This window comes from Rhineura floridana, chromosome 20 (genome assembly GCF_030035675.1).
Source record: "Rhineura floridana isolate rRhiFlo1 chromosome 20, rRhiFlo1.hap2, whole genome shotgun sequence".
Taxonomy (NCBI): domain Eukaryota; kingdom Metazoa; phylum Chordata; class Lepidosauria; order Squamata; family Rhineuridae; genus Rhineura; species Rhineura floridana.
Genome location: NC_084499.1, coordinates 2634549 through 2656236, shown reverse-complemented (window position 1 = coordinate 2656236; position 21688 = coordinate 2634549). Strand labels below are relative to the sequence as shown.

Sequence of the window (21688 nt, the reverse complement as noted above, 5' to 3'; positions counted from 1 at the left end):
AAGATCCTTGTCTTGGTGGTTTTAAATACAGGATTGAGTTAAAAAACGGAGGGCGCACCAGATCAGACCATCAGTCCATCTAGCCCAGTATCATCTGCACTGACTGGCAGCAGCTCTCCAGGATTTCAGGCAGGACTCCTTTCCCAGCCCTACTCAGAGACACCAGAGATGGCACCTGTGGCCTTTTGCACAGAGCATGTGCACTACCACAGAGCGTCATTGTGCATCAAGGAAAGAGAAGGCCTTTTCAGTGGTGGTACCCTGGTTTTGGAATACTCCCCACCACCAAAGAAGGTAAGACTGGCACAGATATCATATGCTTTTCAGCATCAGCTTCAAACATTGTTATTTGTCCAAGCAGACTTTTAAAATTTCATTTTATTGTTGCAGCTGGTTGCGTATGTTATGCTATTTTGATTGCTATTGGTTGCTTCATTTTCATAACAATATTGGGATTTTGTGTGTGTGTGGATGGGTGTACACACACAACCCTGGAATGTAGCTTTGGACAACAGCAGAGGTTGGGCCATTCTCAAAATAAAGAAATTTGGAGGGGGTCCTAGGCCTGTGCAAATCTGGCATCTGAAAAGAAAAACCGCAGGTGGCAATTCAACTCTGCCAAACCCACTTGGTTCCAATTTCAGTTTCACCGCTTTTCACAGAACTTCCGCTGCCAGCCTCCTCCTTTCAAAAGTGCTACCACAGAAACACCAAAGTGCTTTTACAAAATCAGAGACAGTCAGCGCCATTTGCCCTTTCAGGCGCATTCCTGGAAAGGTTCATACGTCATTTATTGATTTATACAGAAGGAAAAAACCAGAATGGTTCTGAGTTGCCATAGGGTGGGACGTAACTTTAAAAGTCATCAGGTGGGGGGTGGTATCCTTTAAAAGAGGGATGGGGAACCTGCGGCAGCCCCTCCAGACATTAGTTGGACTCCCAACTCTGAACAGCCGCAGTCAACAGGGCTAAATGGACAGAGATGATGAGGATTTTAGTCCACAACGTCTGGAGGACACGCCGTTGGTACCCTGTGTCCAACAACAGGGGGAGGGCCACAGGTTCCTTATCCCTGCCTTGAAAGCTCACTGGAAAATTCCACCCCACTTTTAAATATGTTTAGCCTTTTTTTTAAAAAAAAAAGTTGGAGAAAGCCTAGAGAGTGAGGCCCACAAGAGACATGTCAAAGGGATGGATGCGTGCCTGCGGACCATCCCGCTTACCATCAGATAACATCCCATGCAACAAGGTGTGCAATGTGATATCGTTGTGCTCAGAATTTCCTTAACCCCCCCCCACTGGCTGCCCGCTCTGCAGGGGGTGGGACAACCCTGACCGCTGTGGCATCAGGTCATGCATCCCTCATGATGTTTCGGTTGGGCTTCAAATAAACGGAGGAAGTTGACTTATCACAAGTCAGAATTTTGGCCCACCTAGTTATTGTCGACTCCAGCAGTTGGTTCCCAATTTTTTTCCCCCTGCTACAGACCACTTGAAAGTTGCTGAGGGCCTTGGAAGAACACGTCACCATTTTTTCTGCCTGTTGTAGCAGCTGTAATGCCCCGTGCTAGATGTTGCATGATCGTTAGTTGTATTTTTACAGATATGCCACGGACCACCTGAATGAAGCTTGTGGGCCACTAGTGGTCCGGGGAGCATACTTTGGGAATGCCAGTTCTGCTCTGACAGGCAGCCACTCTCAACGGCCTTGGGCAGACAAAGGCCTTTCCCAGAGATCCTTTTTCCTAGCTGGAGATGCCAGGACCGAACCAAGGACCTTCTCTATGTACAGATGCGCTCCAGCACCACTGAGCCACGAGAGCATGAGAGAGTGGCAGGCCGGCAGCCCTTCATGCCTAGCAGCGCTATGGCAACTGCAGGTGCAGCCCCACCCTTCTTTCTGCACCCCATCCCTTCCTCATTTTGAACGTTCACCATTCCCATTCACCTCCCCGTGGCCAGTTTTAAACACAGGGGGAGCCCCAGCAGTTGCGTCCAATTCTGGAAGCAGTCCTGACACCTTAGCAGTAACTGCAAGAGATCTGCCCTCTGTGGGAGCACCTCAGAACAAGGGCTGCCACTAGGAATGGGCGGGAGGGGTGGAAGCAAGCAGTGGAGGCTGTTTGCACCAAGGTCACTGGGTCGTCTGAACTTCCAAGGAGCTGTCCCAGGTGACATCAGAGCCACCAGCCTGCATGGGAAGGAAGGATGCCCGAGCATGGGCCATGCAGGCTGGGGCTGATGGGAAATGGAGTTCAGTCACCTCTGGAGGAGGGCTTAAGGCAGGCATGGGGAACCGTTGGCCCTGCAGATGTTGCTGAACTACAATTCCCATCAGCCCTGGCCATTGGCCATGCTTGCTGGGGCTGGTAGGAGTTGTAGTTCAGCAACATTTAGAGGGCCAAAGGTTCCCCATGCCGGGCTCAAGGTGGAAGTAGGCCTGACAAGAGAGTCAGATCTTCCACCCAAAACAGCCGCTTTGCATCTTCTTCTCATATATCGCTTGGAAATACCAAGTGATGTCCATGGGACGCTCAGAGATTCTCTCCAAGCGAGCAAGCAGCAGGGTAAGAGGTGGGGAGCAGATGGGAGATTCTGCAACCTAGGGAGGCCGTGTCACTTGTTTGTCAGTATTAGACATCGCCGGGGGAGCTGGCGTGGATGGGGGTCACCTTGTGAGGTCAGCCTTGAAAGAGCTGGGTGAGGCACGGAGGGAACAGCTGGGCAAGGGAGTCCCTTAGTCTCAGGTCAAGATTATGGACACAGGAAGTCTTGCTGAGTCAGACCAAACGTTCCTCCAGCTGAGCATTCTGTTGCCAAGCATGGCCAGCCATGTCCCCATGAAGTGGCAGGAAGACATGTGCTCTTACCTGCTGCTTGCCCCGTTACCAGCTGCTATTGAGAGCTGTAGCACTTCTCTTTGTGGAGGCTCCATTTAGCAACCACGGCAAACAGACAATTCATAGACCCATCTTCTGCCACAGAACGATAGAGGTGGAAGGGGTCTCAGAGGTCATCTAGTCCAACACCCTGCTCAATGCAAGGCCTGACTCACAGAGTGCAACTGTAACACCCTCCTCTGCAAGAACTTAGGACCCCAGCTGGGTCAGACCCAAGGCCCATTTCATCTAGCCTCCTGTTCCTCACAACAGCCAAGCAGGTGCCTCATCTGGGAAGCCCACAAGCGGGACATGAGCCCTGCTTGTGTTTCCCATCAACTGGCATCTCTGGACAGAGATCCCACTTTTAGCCATCACAGCTCAGAGTCAGCAGCACACATCTCCACTTCCTTGAGTTTATCTAAGCCCCCAGCCTCACTCTATGCCCTTGCATGCCATGACTTCACGACACTTTGCACAAAGAACACCTCCCTCTTCTCTCTTGTTAGTCTCCAGTTAGGAAGCAGGAGGCAGATATAGACAAGCAGCATCAGCAAGACACGGGCGGGAGTGGGGAAGGCTTGAGGAGTAACTACAGGGTGCAGAACAGCCTGGGGAAAAAAATATGGCTGCCAAGTGTGGCGGGTTTCTTGTTTTTCCTCTGCAGCTTGCAACTTAGCTTGCTGGCTGGAGCTGTCTGAACCAATTTCTTCAGCAGGCACTTATCTGGACGGGGGGGGCACTTCTTCCCTGCTTTTGTAGTCCACGTTGCTTGCTCGGCAAAAGCTCAATGAGACCACCTTGTGGCTGCTCAGTGACAGAGCTCTCAGGGGGCTGGGGGCTGGCCAGGCCTGAAGATGATCCCTCTTCCTCTGTACAAGCCACAGGTCTGTCCAAGATGGGCGAGCAGGGCAAGGCACCCTGTTAATATTTCGCCTGAAGGCCCTGGCCTTCCCTCTCACCCTTTTCGTTTCAAGATTTACAAGAACCTATACAGTCCAGGCCCCAGACCAGGCACTTCAGCCTGGAGACTGATGGTCCATTGTGGGCTCCAGCCTCTCTGCTGCATCTTCCAGCTCTTCCAGGACCTCGGAGAACGACGGACGCTTGAATGCTTCCACCTGATGGGAGCAGAAAACGGGAAGAAAATTAAAGCTGGGAAGCCACTAGGGGTTGGGAGCTGACAAACTGTAGGGAAAAAACGACCTGAGCTGAGCCTGCAGGTAACCCCAGTATAAAGCTTCTACCACATCAAGTTTACCAGCTTCCTAATCTCGTGCCTGCAGCATTATAGGCAAAATAATGCAGGATCACATTCACTCCTGCCAAGAAAACATAAGAGGCTGCCTGCTGGATCAGCCCAAGGGCCCCTCCAACCCTGCACTGTTGTCACAGTGGCTATTCAGATGCCCCGATGGGAAGCCCACCAGCAGGAGCCAAGTGCTACAGCACGCTCCCCACTTGTGATTCCCAGCTTCTGGCATTCAGAGGCAGAAGATAGCCATCATGGCTAGTAGCTGTTGATGGCCTTGCCTTCCAAGAATTTGTCTAAGCTTCTTTGAAAGCCATCCAGGTTGTCAGCCTCAGCTCTCCTTTCCTCCATGGTGTTTGCCTAAATTTAGAATGCAATCCCCATGGGGGCAGGGAGCCGACTTTCCCCTTTTCGGGGGGCTGATATTACTTTGTAAAAGCTCCGTGAACAAGTTTGTTGTTTTTGCATTGCCCATTTCAAATTGACATATTTTAAATATCTGCAATAAAATGTTGGATATTATTAAAAAGGAGCACAGAGAAAATATCCAAAAGCATTTAGCTTTCCTCACACATCCTTCTAAATACGGTTTTTGCCTAAGATGATAACAGGGTTCTGTTGGCCTTTTTACAGAGTACTTTAGAGAAGTCTTGAAAACTTTAAGACAAAGTGTTGCACGTGTAAAAATGATAATGTGTCCTGTCTCTGGGTTTCATGTGGAAGCCGAAATGGAGATGGGGAAGAGTTATATGATTCCTTGCAACGCAACTGCTTTGAGAACCCTGAAAGGACAGGGAGTGTCTGCCAGTCAGCAATCTTTGTCTCAATGAGTAACCCAGGAGAGATGAGAGGCCGGGAAGAGGAGGCGGAGGAAACAGCCACTGCGTTGTGCTGAGGCAGGGATGGGCGAGAAATGCAATTCAGTTCCCATTTCAAGCTGAATCTTTCAAATTCGCACTTTCTGACACAATATGAGAACTGAAACACAACCATCCTTCAAAATTTGCACTTATTAGAATTTTGCAGTGCAGTTCCCCAACCAAACAAGGATTAGAAAACTACCTGTAATTTTTGGGGGGGGAATGTGTCCATAACAATGAATATAATGAGTGAAAATAACATAAAAGACATATTATGTGGTGAAACATTGCTTGCGAAAATGTGTTAAGTTAGACAAAACTGCCCACAACAATGTGGTTATTAGGAGAAATTTGCCCTAAAATGCTGGAGAATTTTCCTGAGGAGTCTTTTTCATTTAAAAAAATTGCCAATTGCTGCAGAAATGTGGAGAACCGAATTTAAGATTGGAAGAAGGAGAAACGGAGAGAACTGAAACTGACATGGGATGGAAATGCCATTGTTCGGATGTTTTTAAGGATTTGTTTATGTATTTTTTTTTTGTATTTTTAAATCTGTTTGTGTTCTTTTGAAGTTTATGTAATCTGCGTCGGGACCCACATTCTGGGTGAGAGGCAGATACCAAAAATAAGATCATTATTATTATTTATTATTACTCAGTGTGGAGCAGGGGGGGTGTTCCCTTCTTCCTCAGCTCTAGAGTGGCCCACTAGCCAAATATCTAGTTGTCATCCGGGGAAGGCAAGATTAGGAAACTGGGCCAGATTAACTGAAAAGTTAAGTATTATGTCCCTTTGCTTGTTAAATCATTTTTAGTGGTGTTTTCTAGTTTGCCTTGAGGCACTGGAAGAGACCTCAAGGCAGGGTGTAAATCTCTCTGTTTATTTTTAAATGCCAATGAGCTGCAGGGCAGCCACTGGTTCCACCGGGGCTGCAGTTCAATTCACATGTCCCATACCTGGAAGCGAGGTTTTAAAAGAACAAAGGAGGTGGGTGCTAAAAGGATAACCCCACCACCACCCCTTTAAGAACATGACACCTGTTGGAGGAGACCAAGCCAACATCTAGCTCACAGTGGCCAACCGGCTGACAGAGACGGAAGTCAACAGCCCTTGTTTGTCATCTGTCACTGCCTGCTTTGTATTCAGAGGTCGAGGCCCTGTTCTCAGCTGCCAGAAGAGTCCTGCTGGATCCGACCAAAGGTCCATGTCATCCCATAATCAGAGAAAGGAGGCAACAGCACTCCCTCCTGTGACTCCCTCCCAGTATCTGGTACTGTGCGGTAGGCTACTCCTGAACACAGAGGTTCTATATAGGAATTGTGGCTGATCTCCTTTCAAAGCCACCAAAGCTAAGTGGCTATCACCACACCACATTCTATACATTTACGATTCATAAATAGTTGACCTTTGTTTTTATCATATTTTAGCACAGTGGGGACAAGAGCCTGGCTGGGAGTCCAGAGTCTATGAGTTCAAATCCCCGCTTGTGTCTCCTGGGTGTAAAGGGCCAGCTAAAGATCACGTCCACAGGCAGTAGTAGCTCAGGGGTTACGTGCCCTGCCCCCTGTGCAGCCGTGGGCAAGCTGCATAGTCCCAGGGAGCCCAGTTGCCCCCCAGCTGGCAGTTTGGACAAGGAAGGGGCTGGCTTGTGCAGCTGTGGCAAGCTGAGCAGGCCCTGGCCAGCTGGGGAGGACTAGCCTCAGAGGGAGGTGATGGTAAACCCCCTCTGAATAGCCTTACCATGAAAACACTATTCAGTGGGTCGCCATAAGTAGGGATCTAACTAACGCCATAAGTTGAAGGCAGCCCTTTTCCATTTTTTATTGTACTTTTTTTTTACTTGTAAACTGCTTTGATGTTTTTAACGAAAGAGTGGTATACAAATAATTTAAAAATAAAAAATAAAAATAAAATAAAGGACTTCTTTTTATCTAGTCTGAATTGCCTGGCAGTTACTTTGAACAGACACTGAAAGCAAATCCTTACTCTGCAGCAGCTGGCAGCCAAATCCAAAACTTGCTTGGGACATTCACCTATCATGTCATAGAAGGAAGTCACATCCAGGCCATAATCCTAGCCAGGAAAAGAGAAAAGCATTTTCAGATATTTCAGTGTTTTTTGTTTGTTTCTTACCCCAGCTTGAAAACAGCAGAGCTTGTGCCACAAGTTCATGCAGACCGTTACAGCCCCACCCCACCCCCATGGCACTTAAGACCCAGATATTCTACTCCCCTTCCCTCAACAGACAACCCCTTAAAACAGGTGGGGACAATTTGTGGCCCTTTGGATGCTGTTGGGACTCCAACTTGGCCCTTGGCCAAGCGCAGTCAATGGTTCAGAAGCCTATTTCGGCATGAACAAGTATATTAAATTAATACATTATAAAATAACCAGTAATGATGGGAGATGCATCTCCAGCAACATCTGGAGGGCCACAGGTTCCCTAGCCTTGCCTTTTAAAATCTTCACACAAGTACGACAGCAACTGCCAGTTGTTGTTATGGGCCTTCAAGTCTATCTCGACTTATGGCGACCCTATGAATCAGTGACCTCCAAGAGCATCTGTCATGCACCACCCTGTTTGGATCTTGTAAGTTCAGGTCTGTGGCTTCCTTTATGGAATCAATCCATCTCTTGTTTGGCCTTCCTCTTTTTCTATTTCCTTCTGTTTTTCCCATCATTATTGGATTTTCTAGTGAATCATGTCTTCTCATGATGTGTCCAAAGTATGATAACCTCAGTTTCATCATTTTATCTTCTAGTGACAGTTTTGGTTTAATTTGTTCTAACACCCAATTATTTGTCTGATGCCCATGAAAAGCTGTGTGTGACCAGGTGGGTCAGGGCTGCTCAGGCAGGGCATCCTGGCCCAGGTGACTGCACTGTGGCCCCTGGCACTTCAACAACTCCAGCAACTGGTCACCAGAGCAGCCACACACACCCCGGCTGCTTGATCCTACTATTCTGCTGAAATGCCTGTTTGAAAAAATATGGCACCCTCCTCTCATCTTCATTCCTATTGCCCCTGCCACCAACCTCCCTGCTCCTCCTCCCCCTGTTCCCTCTGCAATTGCCCTTCATTCATTCCCCAGCACAGGTGTGGGGAACCTGTGGCCCTCCAGAGATTGCTTGACTACATCGTCCCTGACCATTAGCCATGCTGGCTGGGGCTAATGGGAACTGGAGTCCAACAGCATCTTGTGGGCCACTGAGGTGTCCAGCCGCTGCCTTATCGAAACTAAGCCAGCCATTGCCAACTTGGCTTATCATCATCTATATAGCACCATGTTTGCAAATCGCCTTGACATGAAGATGCTTGACGTGTCACAAATTAATCCATAAAGAAGGAAAAAAACACTGGTGCCCTCCAGACATTTTGGTCTCCAATTCCCATCAGCTCCAGTCAGCACAACCATGTTGGATGGGAGCTGCAGGCCAAAAAATCTGGAGGGCCCCAAACTGGCAAAAGTACATATAATGGAAGTAATCATGTGTTCCTCCCTAAATCCACTCATGCACCTGATTCCCTCCTACCTCAGTCCCTTCCCTGTTTATTTTAAATTGCAAGCTCCCTGGAGTAGCGGAAATCAGTCATACATGTTTTTTATGAAAGGCCTACTAATACCAATACTCCAGAGCCTTCACAAATTGTGCATCATTTGGTTAATCAGAGTTCCCAACACAGGGAACCAACAGTGCTTCGCATCACGTGGGTCCTGGCTGGATGGCAAGCGATAAGCTCGCCAAAGCAGCAGCGCTGGCTGACCAATCTTACTTGAGATGCAATAGCGGATAAAGCAGCCTAATGACCTGGGTCCGAGGCAGCACCTCGGGGTCAGCGGGGATCCTTCCCAGTATTTCGCACAGGACAATGCCGAAGGAGAAGACGTCCACCTGTTGGAGGGAGCAAGGCGTTAGTTGGGATGTGTACGCAGAGAAGGGCTCTGGAACCCACATAGAAAGCAAGCAGAGGGGCAATCAGCCCCGCCTTTCCTGTCCCCATAATGAAGCAGAGGGTGGCATCGTAAAGGACTGGCAGACAGGAAACCTGACATCCCACACCCCTCGCCATCTTCTCTCTGTTTTGCATATGCAAAGAGCCAAGGAGCTGGCCGAAAGGCCCAGTCAAGATCCAGAAGCCATCCAATGAAGGGTCTTCCTCAGCTCTCTTCAAGCACTCAAAGGCTGGGGGTTTGTATCCCACCAAAGCCACTTAGGCCGGGGCTGGGGCTCATGGGTGGAGCACCTTCTTTCCATGAAGAAGGTCCCACGTCCAATCTCCTGTAGCTTCTCCAGTTAAAAGGATCAGAAAGCAGCTGACAGGATGGGGCTGACCTTGCTCCAGACCTTGGAGAACTGCTGGTAGTCAGAGCAGACAGCACCAAGCTAAAAGGACAAATCGCCTGACCTCATATAAGGCAACTTCCTCGATTCCAAAACAGCAGGTTAAGAGCTGTCAAACAATCAAAGAACGTTCAGATCAAGGAGCCTGCGCTTCCGCGTAGATGCTGCTGGTTTCCAACTCCCATCATCCTGAGGGCCAGGGCCCCCTGTTTTAGATGATCAATCACCGGTCCTTGCGCTGATTAGCTATAGCGAAAATCAATCAATTGAAATCTTCGTATTACAAAACTTGAACATGCTTTTGAGGTGTGGAGTTGTTGAAAGTGGATCAAGTTAATTTGCTAGTCCACAAACAGGAGGTACTCTGCTAATCAAAACACCACATTGTTAACATTGTTGTGAGATTTAGAGCTTGAACAAGAGAGAAAGGTAATGGAGCCCAGCTAGTGAGGGAACAATCTCCTAACAGTCCTGGCAAAGTTGCCAGGTGCCTCGTTTGTGCGGGAGTTTGGCTGAGTGCTCTCAATGGGTGGATCCCTTCAAGTCTCCTGAATGGCTCAGAAATACCTGAAAGAGGAGCATATACCTCCACCCACTGCAACTAAGGATGATACCATCTAGGTCTATGCATAAAAACAGTAGAAACTGCCATCTGAGTCAGAGACTCACAAGTAGGAATGGGGGGGAATTCAGTTCACATTTTAATGTGAACCTACCCAATCTGCACTTCCTGAAACAATATAAAAACAAAAATGTATATTTGTACTTCTCCAAATATTGTGATGCAATTCTCCAACCAAATAAAAGTGTACAAAAATGCACATATTTGGGAATTGTGCGCTTAAAGATATATATATATACTTGTGCGAGTAGCATTAAAAATGCATTGCATAAGGGGGAATCACTTGCAAAAATGCACGTAGTAGGGAACATTGCATACAAAATGTGAATATTTTGAGAAATATACTAAGTTGCCAACAATTTTTTGTGAGGACTTTTTTTTAAAAAAAAAAAAATCACAAACGTGGAAATATTGCAAACTGAATTCAAGACTGGGAAAAGTTTGGGAAACAGAGCAACTGCAATTAATAAATACATCCATCTCTACTAACAACAGAGAGCTGTATTTGGGCTGTAATTATTTTGGGAGTGCTGGCTACCTCTCGCTCGAGATCTGTTCTGAGAAGAGTGGGTTCTGGCTGGCTGTTGGAATGTCTTCTCACCTAGTGTCCTGTTCAGAGTGGGATCCACGAGGCTGAGACGCAGGTGTAATTAATTCTTGTTTTATCAGAGTAATGGATTCATCAAAAGCAGTACGTTTCATAGAGAGCACTAAACTAACTCACTAGAATTCCCTAGCTGCACTCTAGAGATGCTCTGCAACGTATAAAAAAAGTTGACTCAGCAGCTCCTCCCCTGGAGCCGCAGGTTTAAGTAGGAAAAGTCCTTGATCTTAATCTCTGACTCCTTCTCAAGTCCTGCCTCTGACCAGTCTGTTTCTCGCGACGACGAGAGCGGGGTGACGGGGGGGCATCCAATGGCTCGTCCGAAAGTGCCTCGGCAACAGGCTCGATGTCAGGGGGAGGTTGCTCTCCTGGCGCCTCCCGAGAACTGCTAGGCAAAGGGGGAGGGAGTGCGCCCTCCGGAGCAACTTCCAACGGCTCCTCGTCTTGGTCTGGGGTGGGGCACGCCCTTCTTCAGAGAGAGTGCCATCCGTGGGAACTGACCCTGGCTCCAACTCACTTCCACATCCCCTATCCTGCAGAGACTCAACAACTCCTGGATCTACTGCTCCTTCTGACAGCTGGGGACCCTGAAACTCATGCCTTCCCCCTTCCTGGCCCCCACGGAGGAGCTGAGGCCCACCACCTAGGCTCACTCTGTATATTTGTTAATAAGCACAAACAGAAAGTGTCAATGAGACATGAATAAGATATGTCTGTAGAGGAGTAGAACTGGATATGGGGAAAGATTACTACCAGACTAAAATCAATTGAGTTAAAAGAGAATCACTACAAAATATTAGACAGGCACCATCTCTGTTATCAATTTGGCTCCTACTGAAGACCTTCCTCTCTCAACAAGCCTTTTAAGTAGAGACCTTATCCCGGTCTGTGTTTGTGCTGGAATTGCTTTTAGGGTTTTTTAAAAAAGATATTTGAAAGATGTTTTGAAGATGTTTGTAAAGATGTTTTGAATGTTTTTTTGTGTTTTTGTTTGCCACTCTGGGCTCCTTCTGGGAAGAGGGACAGGATATTAATATTAATATCAACAACAACAACGCTTTGTATCAATGGTATCTAACTCCTTTTAGGTTGAGTACGTTTTATAGTGATTTTCAGGACAGGTGTTGGAGATTTAATAGGCCTGATGCTGATATTTTGCAATTTTTTTGGAACTGTCCAAAGAGAGAGGTGTATTGGAATTTGATTTGGGGCATGTTGGGTTATTCAATACCAAATAATCCTAAACAATTGATTCTAGGCTATTTAAGGCATGCTGTTCTCGGAGATGATTTAGAGACAGTACTGAATCTTCTGACTGCTGCAAAAAAACAAATATTGCAAAAGTGTAGAGACAGAAAACATCCCCGCCCCCAATCTTTGAGTGGTATGAGAGGATTTGGTATATCATAACCCTATCCAAGTTGACTTATTATAGGAAAAAGAAGTATGGACACACAAATTGGGTTTTGGAACATTGGACTAACTTTTTGAAGGATTGGAATAGCAAATTTCAAGACAATGTGCATCCGTATCATTTGTTTACTTTATTATAAGGAGTCAACATATTTATGTTAGCCATTATCTATGAATTTTTCTTTAATTGTAATGTTCTTTATTGCTTAAATTTTAAAAAAATACTTCTTACAAAAAAAAAAGACAATGCCAATGAGCCTGCCGTGGCCACTTTCCAAAGGGAACCAAACCCAAGTCATTGATGCATCCCTGGAAGGCCTCCCTGCTCAGAGAAGCATGCCCTTTAATTGGCTTCCCCACAGATTACAACTGGCCTTCACCAATCAATCAGCTAAATTTTTAATTTATGAAGTCCACAATTAAAATTCAATTAGTAAGTTAATTAAATCAAATCTTCTAATGCTTTCCTGCATCTCAGGAGGACAAAATGCAATCAGAACGCATAATGGTAAATGGATCTGTTCTCACTTAAGGATGCAGGCTGGCTCTATTTCTTAATTCTTAATTTTTGCCCTCCTGAAGTGTGCAAATGTGCTTTTAAATAAATAAGACAACTTCCAGAAAAGGGCCGGTATGTGGGTCTCATAAAGAAAGATGCTGATGTGGCAGAGAGAGAGAGAGAGAGAGAGAGAGAGATACACGCCACAGTACCTTCCTGTCGTAAGGTTCCCCTCGCAACATCTCAGGGGCCATCCAAAAGGCTGACCCCACCAGAGAAAGCTTCCTTTCGGGGTCCTTCGCCGAAAGCTCCACCACTTCCTTGGCTAGGCCGAAATCCGTCACCAAAGCCTCATGCCCCCGCTGGGTCACTCGAATTAGACAGTTCTGAAACCAATTTTAAGACAGACTTTACAGGGTGTGCATGCACAATGGGCTTCACTCTGTCTCCCTGTGGTTACTGTGCATGGTCTCTCTCTCTCTCGCTCTTGCTCTCTCTCTCTCTCTCTCTCTCACACACACACACACACACACAGAGGGAGATGAAGTTTTGGGTCAGCCTCCAAGGATGCTACAGATTCGGAGGCAGCACCATTTGGGTTTCATCCAGCAGCATTGCCGGATCAGTTTACTGGATCAGGCCACTGCCCTTAGAGCAGTCAGTTCCACAGTTTCCCTTCATGCCCATGGCCCCCTATAGCAAACAGGCACAGCCCCATTTTATGGTGTTGACACCAAGGTTGGGAGAGGGATTTGGTTCGATTTGCATTTTAATATAAACCAACCTAACTTGCACTTCCGGAAACAACATACGAACTGAAACACGGCTATCCTTCAAAATTTACATTTCTCCAAATATTTAGCAAAAATTGTGTACAAAAATGTATATATTAGGGGAAAGCTTTAGTGATGGCAGGCCAGCCACAGTGGGGTGGCCCCAAAGGGAGGTTTTCCCTTTGAGTTTCTCCTTCGGGGTGCAATGAGGGTGGCGGCACTCCCCTTAGGCAATTGCTCCTATGTAAGAGATGGGCCAAAAGGCAGGATATAAATAAACCAATGAATGAATGAATGACAAATGCATATCTTGGTGTAAACATCATGTATCAACACATTATACTGTATTAGAAGAAATTGCCTGCAAAAAATGTCTATATTATGAGAAATGCACACTAAAGTGCTGATGAATTTTCTTGAGGATTTTTTACAACAAAAATCGCAAACCGATACAGAAATTAAGATTGGGGGAAAATGAGAAACTGAAACAGACAGATTGATCCAATCCTAATTGTCACCCTTTTTGTAAGAAGAGCCTTCCTAGATCAGAGCCAGGGTCTGTCTAGTCCAGCCCCACTTCCCACAGTTGTCAGTCAGATGCCTCCAGGAAATCCAAAGCACGGTGCAAAGCTAATACCTCTCTTCTCATCAGCAGGTACTCTGAGGTAGACTGCATCTGAACATGGAGGCTCCCTTCATCTAATAGCGACTGACAGAACTCCTTCTCCGTGAATTTGTCTGATGTCCTTTTAAAAGTCATCTAAACCATTGACTATCACTGCAACACAATGAGTTCTTCTGATTGAATCTCCCGCCCATCCCTGTCCTTGGGGTGAGCCCTGAATGCCAGTCTTGCATGAACCTCTTCACACACCACCAACAGCTCTGCAAATTCAGAGGCTTCCAGAAATGAGGAGGCCAAAATCCCTTTAAGTGCTAATGGCATTAGCGAGCGCTTGCCTCTCCTCTTAGTTTGGCGATGACCTCGCTATTCGGCTTGAAGAGCCAGGTGGCATAAAGACGCGTCTCTCTCCTCTAACCAGCCAGCCTTTGTCATGCAGTCTGGTCCGTTAGGGCGACTGGCACGCTGCCCCAACAGCCTCAGCCTGGCCTCAGCCAGCCCACCTGCCTACCTTCTTACTTGCAATGGTCCAGGAGCATGGCCCTGGCTCTCAGCTCCCTCCTCTGTGGTCTTAGAGTTGCCTTTACAGAACTCGACAAGGAGGACGGTGGGGGCAAAATTAGAATTAGTTGACCCTGCTTGCCACTGGCTCTGATGCCCACCTCTGCCCATGGGCTCCCTGCCTTCCACCCCAACAGTCCCGGTGGGCGCCAGCCACCACTGAGCTTTTGCAGGATTACATGGAAGATTTCCTCTTTCATGTATGCTGAATTTGCGAAGCCTCTGAAGAACATAAAGAATTGCCTTGCTAGACTGAAGGTGTGTCCAGTCTGGCATCCTGTTCTCCACAGCGGCCAACCAGATGCCTCCGGGAAGCCCACAAGCAGGGCAGAAAGGGAATAGCCCTCTCTCGGTGTCGCTCCCTAGCAACCAGCGGAGGCTGGTCCATTACGGCAACTGGGGGAATTTGTGACCCCTCCACCCTCACCCTGCTGTCTTACTTACAGAGGGTGGCTTTGCCTCTGAGTGGCTCTGCTGGTCCCCCTGCCTTCCGCCCTACCAGTCCCATTGAGCACCAACCACCACTGCTAGCAACTGACACTCAAGAGGTAGACTGCCTCCCCCCAGGGAGGCTCCCGTTAGCCTACCTTGGAGTTGAGGTCCCGATGGTAGATGTTCTTGGAGTGCAAATAGACCATCCCCCGAGTGATGTCTGAAGCAAGGTCCACTTTCTCCTTCCAGGTGAGGGAGACGTCTTTGCTGGCCAACAGTTCTTCCAGGCACCCGCCGTTCACGTACTACAGGCAGAGACCGGAAATGGGGCACCTATTATCATTTCGTAAGAGGCAGGAACAGACACTTCTTCTGGCATCCCACAGACAGGCTGTCCCCAGATTAAGGCCAGTTTGTCATAAACAACAATCTGTGCCTGGGACGTGCCTCTTCAGGTTGCCCATTATAGCTCACGTGACAGACTGCTCTACCAGGCCAAAAAGCAAGCAAACAAACCCATGCACATAGAAAGCTAGTAAATCAGGAAGAATGTCAGCTACAACCTGTCTCCCACACATGCTGGTTTTCTATATGCAGGGGTTGTCTATTTGTTGTTGCTCTGGTGGAAGATTTCATCACATTTGACCGAAAACAGGAGTGGGGAACTTTTTGGGCTGTCCAGATGTTGCTGAACTACAATTCCCATCTCCTGGCAAGCATGGCCAACGGCTAGGGATGATGGGAGTTGTAGTCCAGCAACATCTGGAGGGCCAAAGGTTCCCTGCATGTGTCCTAAAACAACCAGATGACTCTGGTTAGGAATCACAGTGCTGTTTGGAGCCACTGCAGCCACCAAATATCAAATAATCGCTCAGCCAATGCTCACTGGAAAGGGTTAGAGTTTTGCGGACTGCCTAGCAGTCAAGAGATACAACATCCCATCCTGGGGCAGGTATTAGGGCTGGAGATGGCAGGGGAAATAATTTATAACTTTATGGTTATTGATGATGATGTATTTCTAGGTTTTACAACATTAAAGAACAATCATGGGGGAAATAATTCCTTACCTCCAGAATGGGGTACAGCTTGTCATCCTTCACACAGATCCCAAGATACCTTTATCAGTAAAAACAACACACAAAAACGCATTGCTGGGGGAAACTGCAAGCAAAAATATGCGTAAGTTACATGAAACTGCACACAAAAACGTGTACTTCGGGAAATGCACACTAAAATGCTGTTTTTTTAAAAAAAAAAATCATGAACTGAAGTGGAACTGAGGAAAACTAAAATTTAAGACTGGAAAACTGAGGCATTTGAGAGAAACCAGAATGGACAGATCCGTCCACCTCAGCAGAGAACCCAGCTGCACAATGTAACATTCCCCTTTTTGTTCCTGTGCAATGATGTCATTTTAACAAGAAGAAGAAGAAGAAGAAGAAGAAGAAGAAGAAGAAGAAGAAGAGTGATATTAAATGAGAACAGACACCTGGAGACTCTGACAGCCAGTAATAAAATTGTTGGGGGTGGGAGGTGGAATTATAACAAAAACATCAGTATAATACCAGATGTAGCGCCAGAAGGATAAAGGAACGTAGCTTCAGTACCTCTTGGGAAAAGTTGGATGTTGTCAATGCCCCCTTAGATCTCTACCTCTCCCAGGCTTTGCGTTGGCCGGCTCTTCCGGGCCATCACCTCCTTCCACCCAGAGACCCACCTGACAATGTTGGGATGGGAGAGCTTCTGCAGCAAGCTGATCTCGCGCACAATCCCCTCCTGGTCCGCGTAGTTCTTGTAGATCTTCACCACCATCGCTTTGCCGCCAGGGCTTTGAGCAACCTGCGGGAAACCACGAGCCAGCAAAAAAAGAAAGAAAAAAGACACACTGATGTAGATCAGAACCAGGGCAGCCTTCACCTTTATGTTTGTTCATTCAGGCTCTTCACCTGGTCGCCTATGGCAAGTTGAGTATCATCTCCAGATGACCAGGCCAAAGATGTTTTTGCAAACTTGGAGAGTTCCTTTTAAGAGGAGCAAGGACGCATGGCAGAATGAACCAACAAAGGGAAATCCTCTCATCCTGTCCTCAACTACCTGATTCTTGCTTTACCCACTCTAATGTTGCCACCCTAACCCAGTGACCCATTTCTGCCCTTTGGTCAGGGCTGGTCCTGCCTCGCAGCAGGATGAAGAGACCTGCTTGCAGATGCAGAGAAGGGAACAGATGGAAACATAAATTGGCATCTGGCCTTTGTTAAAAAGTGTCAGTCCTAGAAGAAGGGGGTGCCTTTGGGCCCTGCTTCCAGCAGCAAAATGCCTTGGGCTGGCACTACCCTGAGACTCTTCCCCAGTCTGGGCAGCTTGAGGGGTGTTGCAAATGTTACATATGAGTAGCAAAGTCAAAAAGTCCCAACGAAAACAAAAACAATAGTGGAAATTGCTGGTATTTGCTTATTGGTCCCATGTACGGAACAGGAATCAATCTAGCAAATATTTGCTGTTGTTGTTTTCAGTATCCAAACAATACATACATGATTCAGTTCCTCCCCCCCCCCATTTGCATTGTGTTTCCTCTGCATTGAAATGAACGGAGTGGAAAAATGTAATGACAACCATGACGTGTGTAATTCACCAAATTAATCATGTAAGTTGTGAATTTCATCACAGATGAACATCATCGTTTTGGAAGACGGACTGCAGCAGAAGGGAAACAGCGCCACATCGATGAATGCAGGGCAGAATGAAAAGCAGTGCCCTTCTTACGTCCCTACACGTGAGCAGGCCTGTCATATCAGGCCCAAAGACCATCTAGTCCAGTCGACCAGATCCTTCTGGGCATCCCACAACAAGGGCATGAGCAGAACCGAACTCCCCTGCTACCATTCCCTAGCAACTGGCAATTCAGAAGGATGCTGCCTCTGATCCTGGAGGAGCCCATATGGCCACCATGGCTAGTAACATAAGAAGCCGCCTCATACCCTGTGGAAATACAAAAGGCTCCATTCATTCCCTTGATCTCTGATGCAAGTCACCTGTCCTAATTGCTGCGTTGTTTTAACGGGATTGTTTTATTGCACATTTTAATTATGGCCATTTCTATTTTAATGGGGTTGTTTTATTGTGCATTTTAATTATGCAGCATTTTTAATTATTCTGTATTTTAACAACGTCGTGCAATTGTTTTTTGTGTTTACTTGTAGACTACTTAGAAGCCATCTGGGCAAACAAACAAACACCATCACCATGTCAGACTGTTGACTCATCCAGCTCAATATTGTCTACAGTGACTAGCTTTTAACGTTTTTAATTGTTTTAAACCGCCCAGAGAGCTTCGGCTATGGGGTGGTATACAAATGTAATCAATCAATCAATTGATCTATCCATCTATCGATCCTCAGACAGACAGACAGACAGATAGCAGCAGCCCTTGAGGGTTTCCAGCAGGAGGTCTTTCCCCAACCCTACCTGGAGATCGAACCTGGGACCTTCTCCTCTACCACTGACCTACAGTCCTTCCCCACAGATACCTTATTCCTGCTCTGTGACTTAGTCTAAGCCCCTTTTGAAGCCCATTGTCATAGGCTGTGGTAGCAAATGCCACAGTTTAACTAAGGACTGTGTCAGGAAGTCCTTCTTCTAGATGGGGACCATGTCTTTGTGTTTCATCATCTCTGGACAGCATCAGAGGTAAACAAACATTCAAACAGCAGTAGGGCCTCCTCTGCGAGGACACCATCTCCTTGACGGCTCCTTTTAAACCCAGGCAGCTGGAGGTGATCTCCAATTAAACTGGTACATGTTGGATCGTTCTATCAAGCTATCAGGCTGAATAGAGGCCCTTTGTTTACACTTTCCCCTCCCTATCGTAGCCGTCCACTGAAAGTGATAAAGACAGCTTAAACAAAGTTTGGGAGCACGCCTTAATGGGTTCCCTCTGCTGAAGGTCCCAAAACACATGCCAAGGACATGATGTCAGAGCAGATTAAAGGTTTCCAATGTTGCGTGGCCAAGAGCTTCCCCATCACTGCCACTTCTGCCACGGCGAGCTTGCAAACAGCCATTCACCAGTCGCACCCATGGCAAGCACCAATTCCAGCCAAGCAATGAGGAGCTTCAGTTAATTGGAAAAGAACTTTACACACGAGGCCTTCTGAAATGCACCACGATTGCCCCCAGCTGGGGACTTATATTTTTATTTATCTCTTTTATAATTCTGTCCCGCCTACTACAACCCAGTTTCAGGTTAAACAAGAGGTTAAAATGATAAAACAATAAAATCATAGTAATATAAAGAGTAGTGTAGTGGTAAATTCATAAGTGCAGGGTCCCTTCATGTTCGTCTCAGCCATGCTTCCTCCCCCCTATTTTTTCCTTGCTGGGTCAAGAATAAGAACCTTGTTAATACCTTCTCCCACAACAACAGACATCCCTACAAGCCAATAAGCATGAAAGGGAAGAGTGTTAGCTACTGAAAAGAGTCTTCTCAGTGGTTGACTCACCTCCTTTCATTCTGATTGGCTCTAAACAGCAGGAAGGGACAAGGAAGCATGTTAAAAGACTCTTCTCAGTGGCTTGCACACACCTTTTTCATAATGATCCTGAGCAATGCTTTTTTCTTCTATAAAGTGTGCTCACAGGCCCCAAAAGGTCTACTCTGACTGGCAGCTGCTGTCCAAGGTCTCAAACAAAGAGACAGGTCCTTCCCATCACCTGCTACTTGAACCTTGTTAACTGGAGATGCCAGGGATTGAACCTGGGACCTTCTGTGTGCAAAGCCTAGACTATAGCCCTTCCCCGCAGCACAGCTCAGTGAAGTGAAACCAGGACGAGAGTCTCAGCTGGCTGCCATCTCTCTGTGGAAGCCATTCCGTGTCAGTGCAGTACAAGGGGTGGAGTGCTGGTGTTGGATTCAAAACATGCCGCTGTGAAAGTTGCTGGATGATCTTGGGCCAGTCACCATCTCCTAGCCTACCTCACAAGGCTGTCACGAGAAGAAATAAAAGTGGAATGGGGAAGAAAGGATTTTTAAAAGCAGTAAATAAATCGCTCCCCCTGCTCATATCATTTTTAGTGCGAGAGTTGCGAGTTTCTGAGAGTGGAAGTGTTAGATTAATCAACGAACGCTTTCGTTGATTAATAGGCACAGAGGGGGCAATTTAGCTGCGTGCTAAAAGGCACATGAATGTGAGTTCTGGAGCGTTAATGGGATAGAGAATGAAAATCAAAATGTTGAAGAACTGCCTCTTTTTCCAATAAGAAGTGGTAGCTTTTTTAAAAAAAAAAAGTAATGAGGTCCTCTAACTGAAATTGTGGTCATATGAAAATTTCAGATTGATTCAGAGTCATCCTTCAAAGGTCTCCTAGCTGATTACTCAGAGGCCTTTTAATTGACTGATAGCCCCATTTAGCACTTCTGTATCAGAGTTTGACCTTCATCCCTTCCTCTGCCTTTCTGTATGCATCAAACCTGCTTCAAAACAAGACGGATGGTGGCAGCCCACCTGCTCAGCTCCATAAAACACCCATTACGCTACTTCTAATGGATGCAGAATTGCAAAGTAACCTTTGCAAATGATAATGCAGGACAAGCCTGCATTGGGATTCATTTGCCTCTTCCTAATAAAGACTTTTTGGCTCAGTCAGGACAGCACCATCATTTCCCTGCCAGTAGTGCCTCCACTTCTGGGGCGTGCCCAATCTGGACTGCCATTTCAGGGTCTCCAGCACCCACAATTGGCAGCCTGGAGGATTTCCTCACTTCACACAGCAGCTGTTTCTTTCTGCACTCTAAGGAATATCGATGTTCCTGCTTTTAGAGCCACTTCAAGTCAGATGTCATCAGGAACCTAATCAATCTGGCTTTAAGAGTTACGAAGGAAAAGGTTCACAAAGGAAGCCGATTTATACCCACTGCTACCAAACAAGGTCTTGTGTTGTTGCTATGATCATTGCTCTCACCATGGTGGCAAAAGACCTAGAAAAACTAGGCGGGAAGAGGCTAGGGCACTAAACGGAATGGCAGACACTGGGTTATGTAGGTAAAAGCCGGGCCTCGTGGTGCATCACCAGCCTTTCCCCACATCTGATGTTTCGTACTCCACAACTGCCATCAGTCCCAGCCAGCATGGCTAACATTCACGACGATTGATAGGTGTCGTCCAAAACGTCTGGAGGGTACCAAGTTTTGAGGAAGGCTGCTCTAAATTGACTTAAGGACATAGGAAGAGCAGTGCTGGGTCAGAACAAATGGCCCATTTAGTCTACCCTGTTTTGCCCACAATGGCCACTTAGATGCCTCTATGAAGCCCAGCAATTGACATCCAGAAGTACACTGCCTTGGAACATGGAAGTTCTGTTTTTAGCTAATTGTTTTTAGTTAGATTACTGCAATGCGCTCTATGTGGGGCTGCCTTTGAAGACAGTTCAGAAACTGCAGCTTATGCAAAATGCAGCCGCCAGATTGGTAACAGGGACCAGACGGCTCAAACATATAAAACCGATTCTGGCCCGCTTGCATTGGCTGCCTGTATGTTTCTGAGCTCGATTCAAAGTGCTGGTTTTAACCTATAAAGCCTTACATGGCTTGGGACCACAATACCTGATGGAACGCCTCTCCCGACACGAACCCACCCATACACTAGGCTCAACATCAAAGGCCCTCCTGCGGGTGCCTACTCCGAGGGAAATAAATAAATAAATAAATCGTAAAGGCCATAAGAAACACCCTACAGCAGGGGTTGCCAACCTTTTTGGACCACAGGGCACATTTCAAGTTTTGGGAGAGTGCAGGGGCACCAGTCACAAAATAGCTGCCGAGGGGAGGGGCA

General features: G+C 46.9%; 1 protein-coding gene across 3 annotated transcripts in view; it reads right to left on the bottom strand.

Moving 5' to 3' along the window:
• Positions 1 to 409: 409 nt before the first annotated feature.
• The window catches only part of LOC133373895 (dual specificity testis-specific protein kinase 2-like), a 38580-nt gene continuing 17301 nt past the window's right edge, over positions 410 to 21688 (bottom strand). For all 3 annotated transcript variants that reach the window (XM_061604270.1, XM_061604268.1, XM_061604269.1), the window contains exons 3-9: positions 16579 to 16700; positions 15929 to 15977; positions 15017 to 15166; positions 12686 to 12859; positions 8802 to 8885; positions 6978 to 7064; positions 410 to 4000 (exon numbers count right to left, since the gene is read on the bottom strand). In XM_061604270.1, the coding sequence (XP_061460254.1) occupies positions 3899 to 4000; positions 6978 to 7064; positions 8802 to 8885; positions 12686 to 12859; positions 15017 to 15166; positions 15929 to 15977; positions 16579 to 16700 (768 nt within the window). In that variant the 3' untranslated portion in view covers positions 410 to 3898. The remainder of the gene's footprint in view (positions 4001 to 6977; positions 7065 to 8801; positions 8886 to 12685; positions 12860 to 15016; positions 15167 to 15928; positions 15978 to 16578; positions 16701 to 21688) is intronic.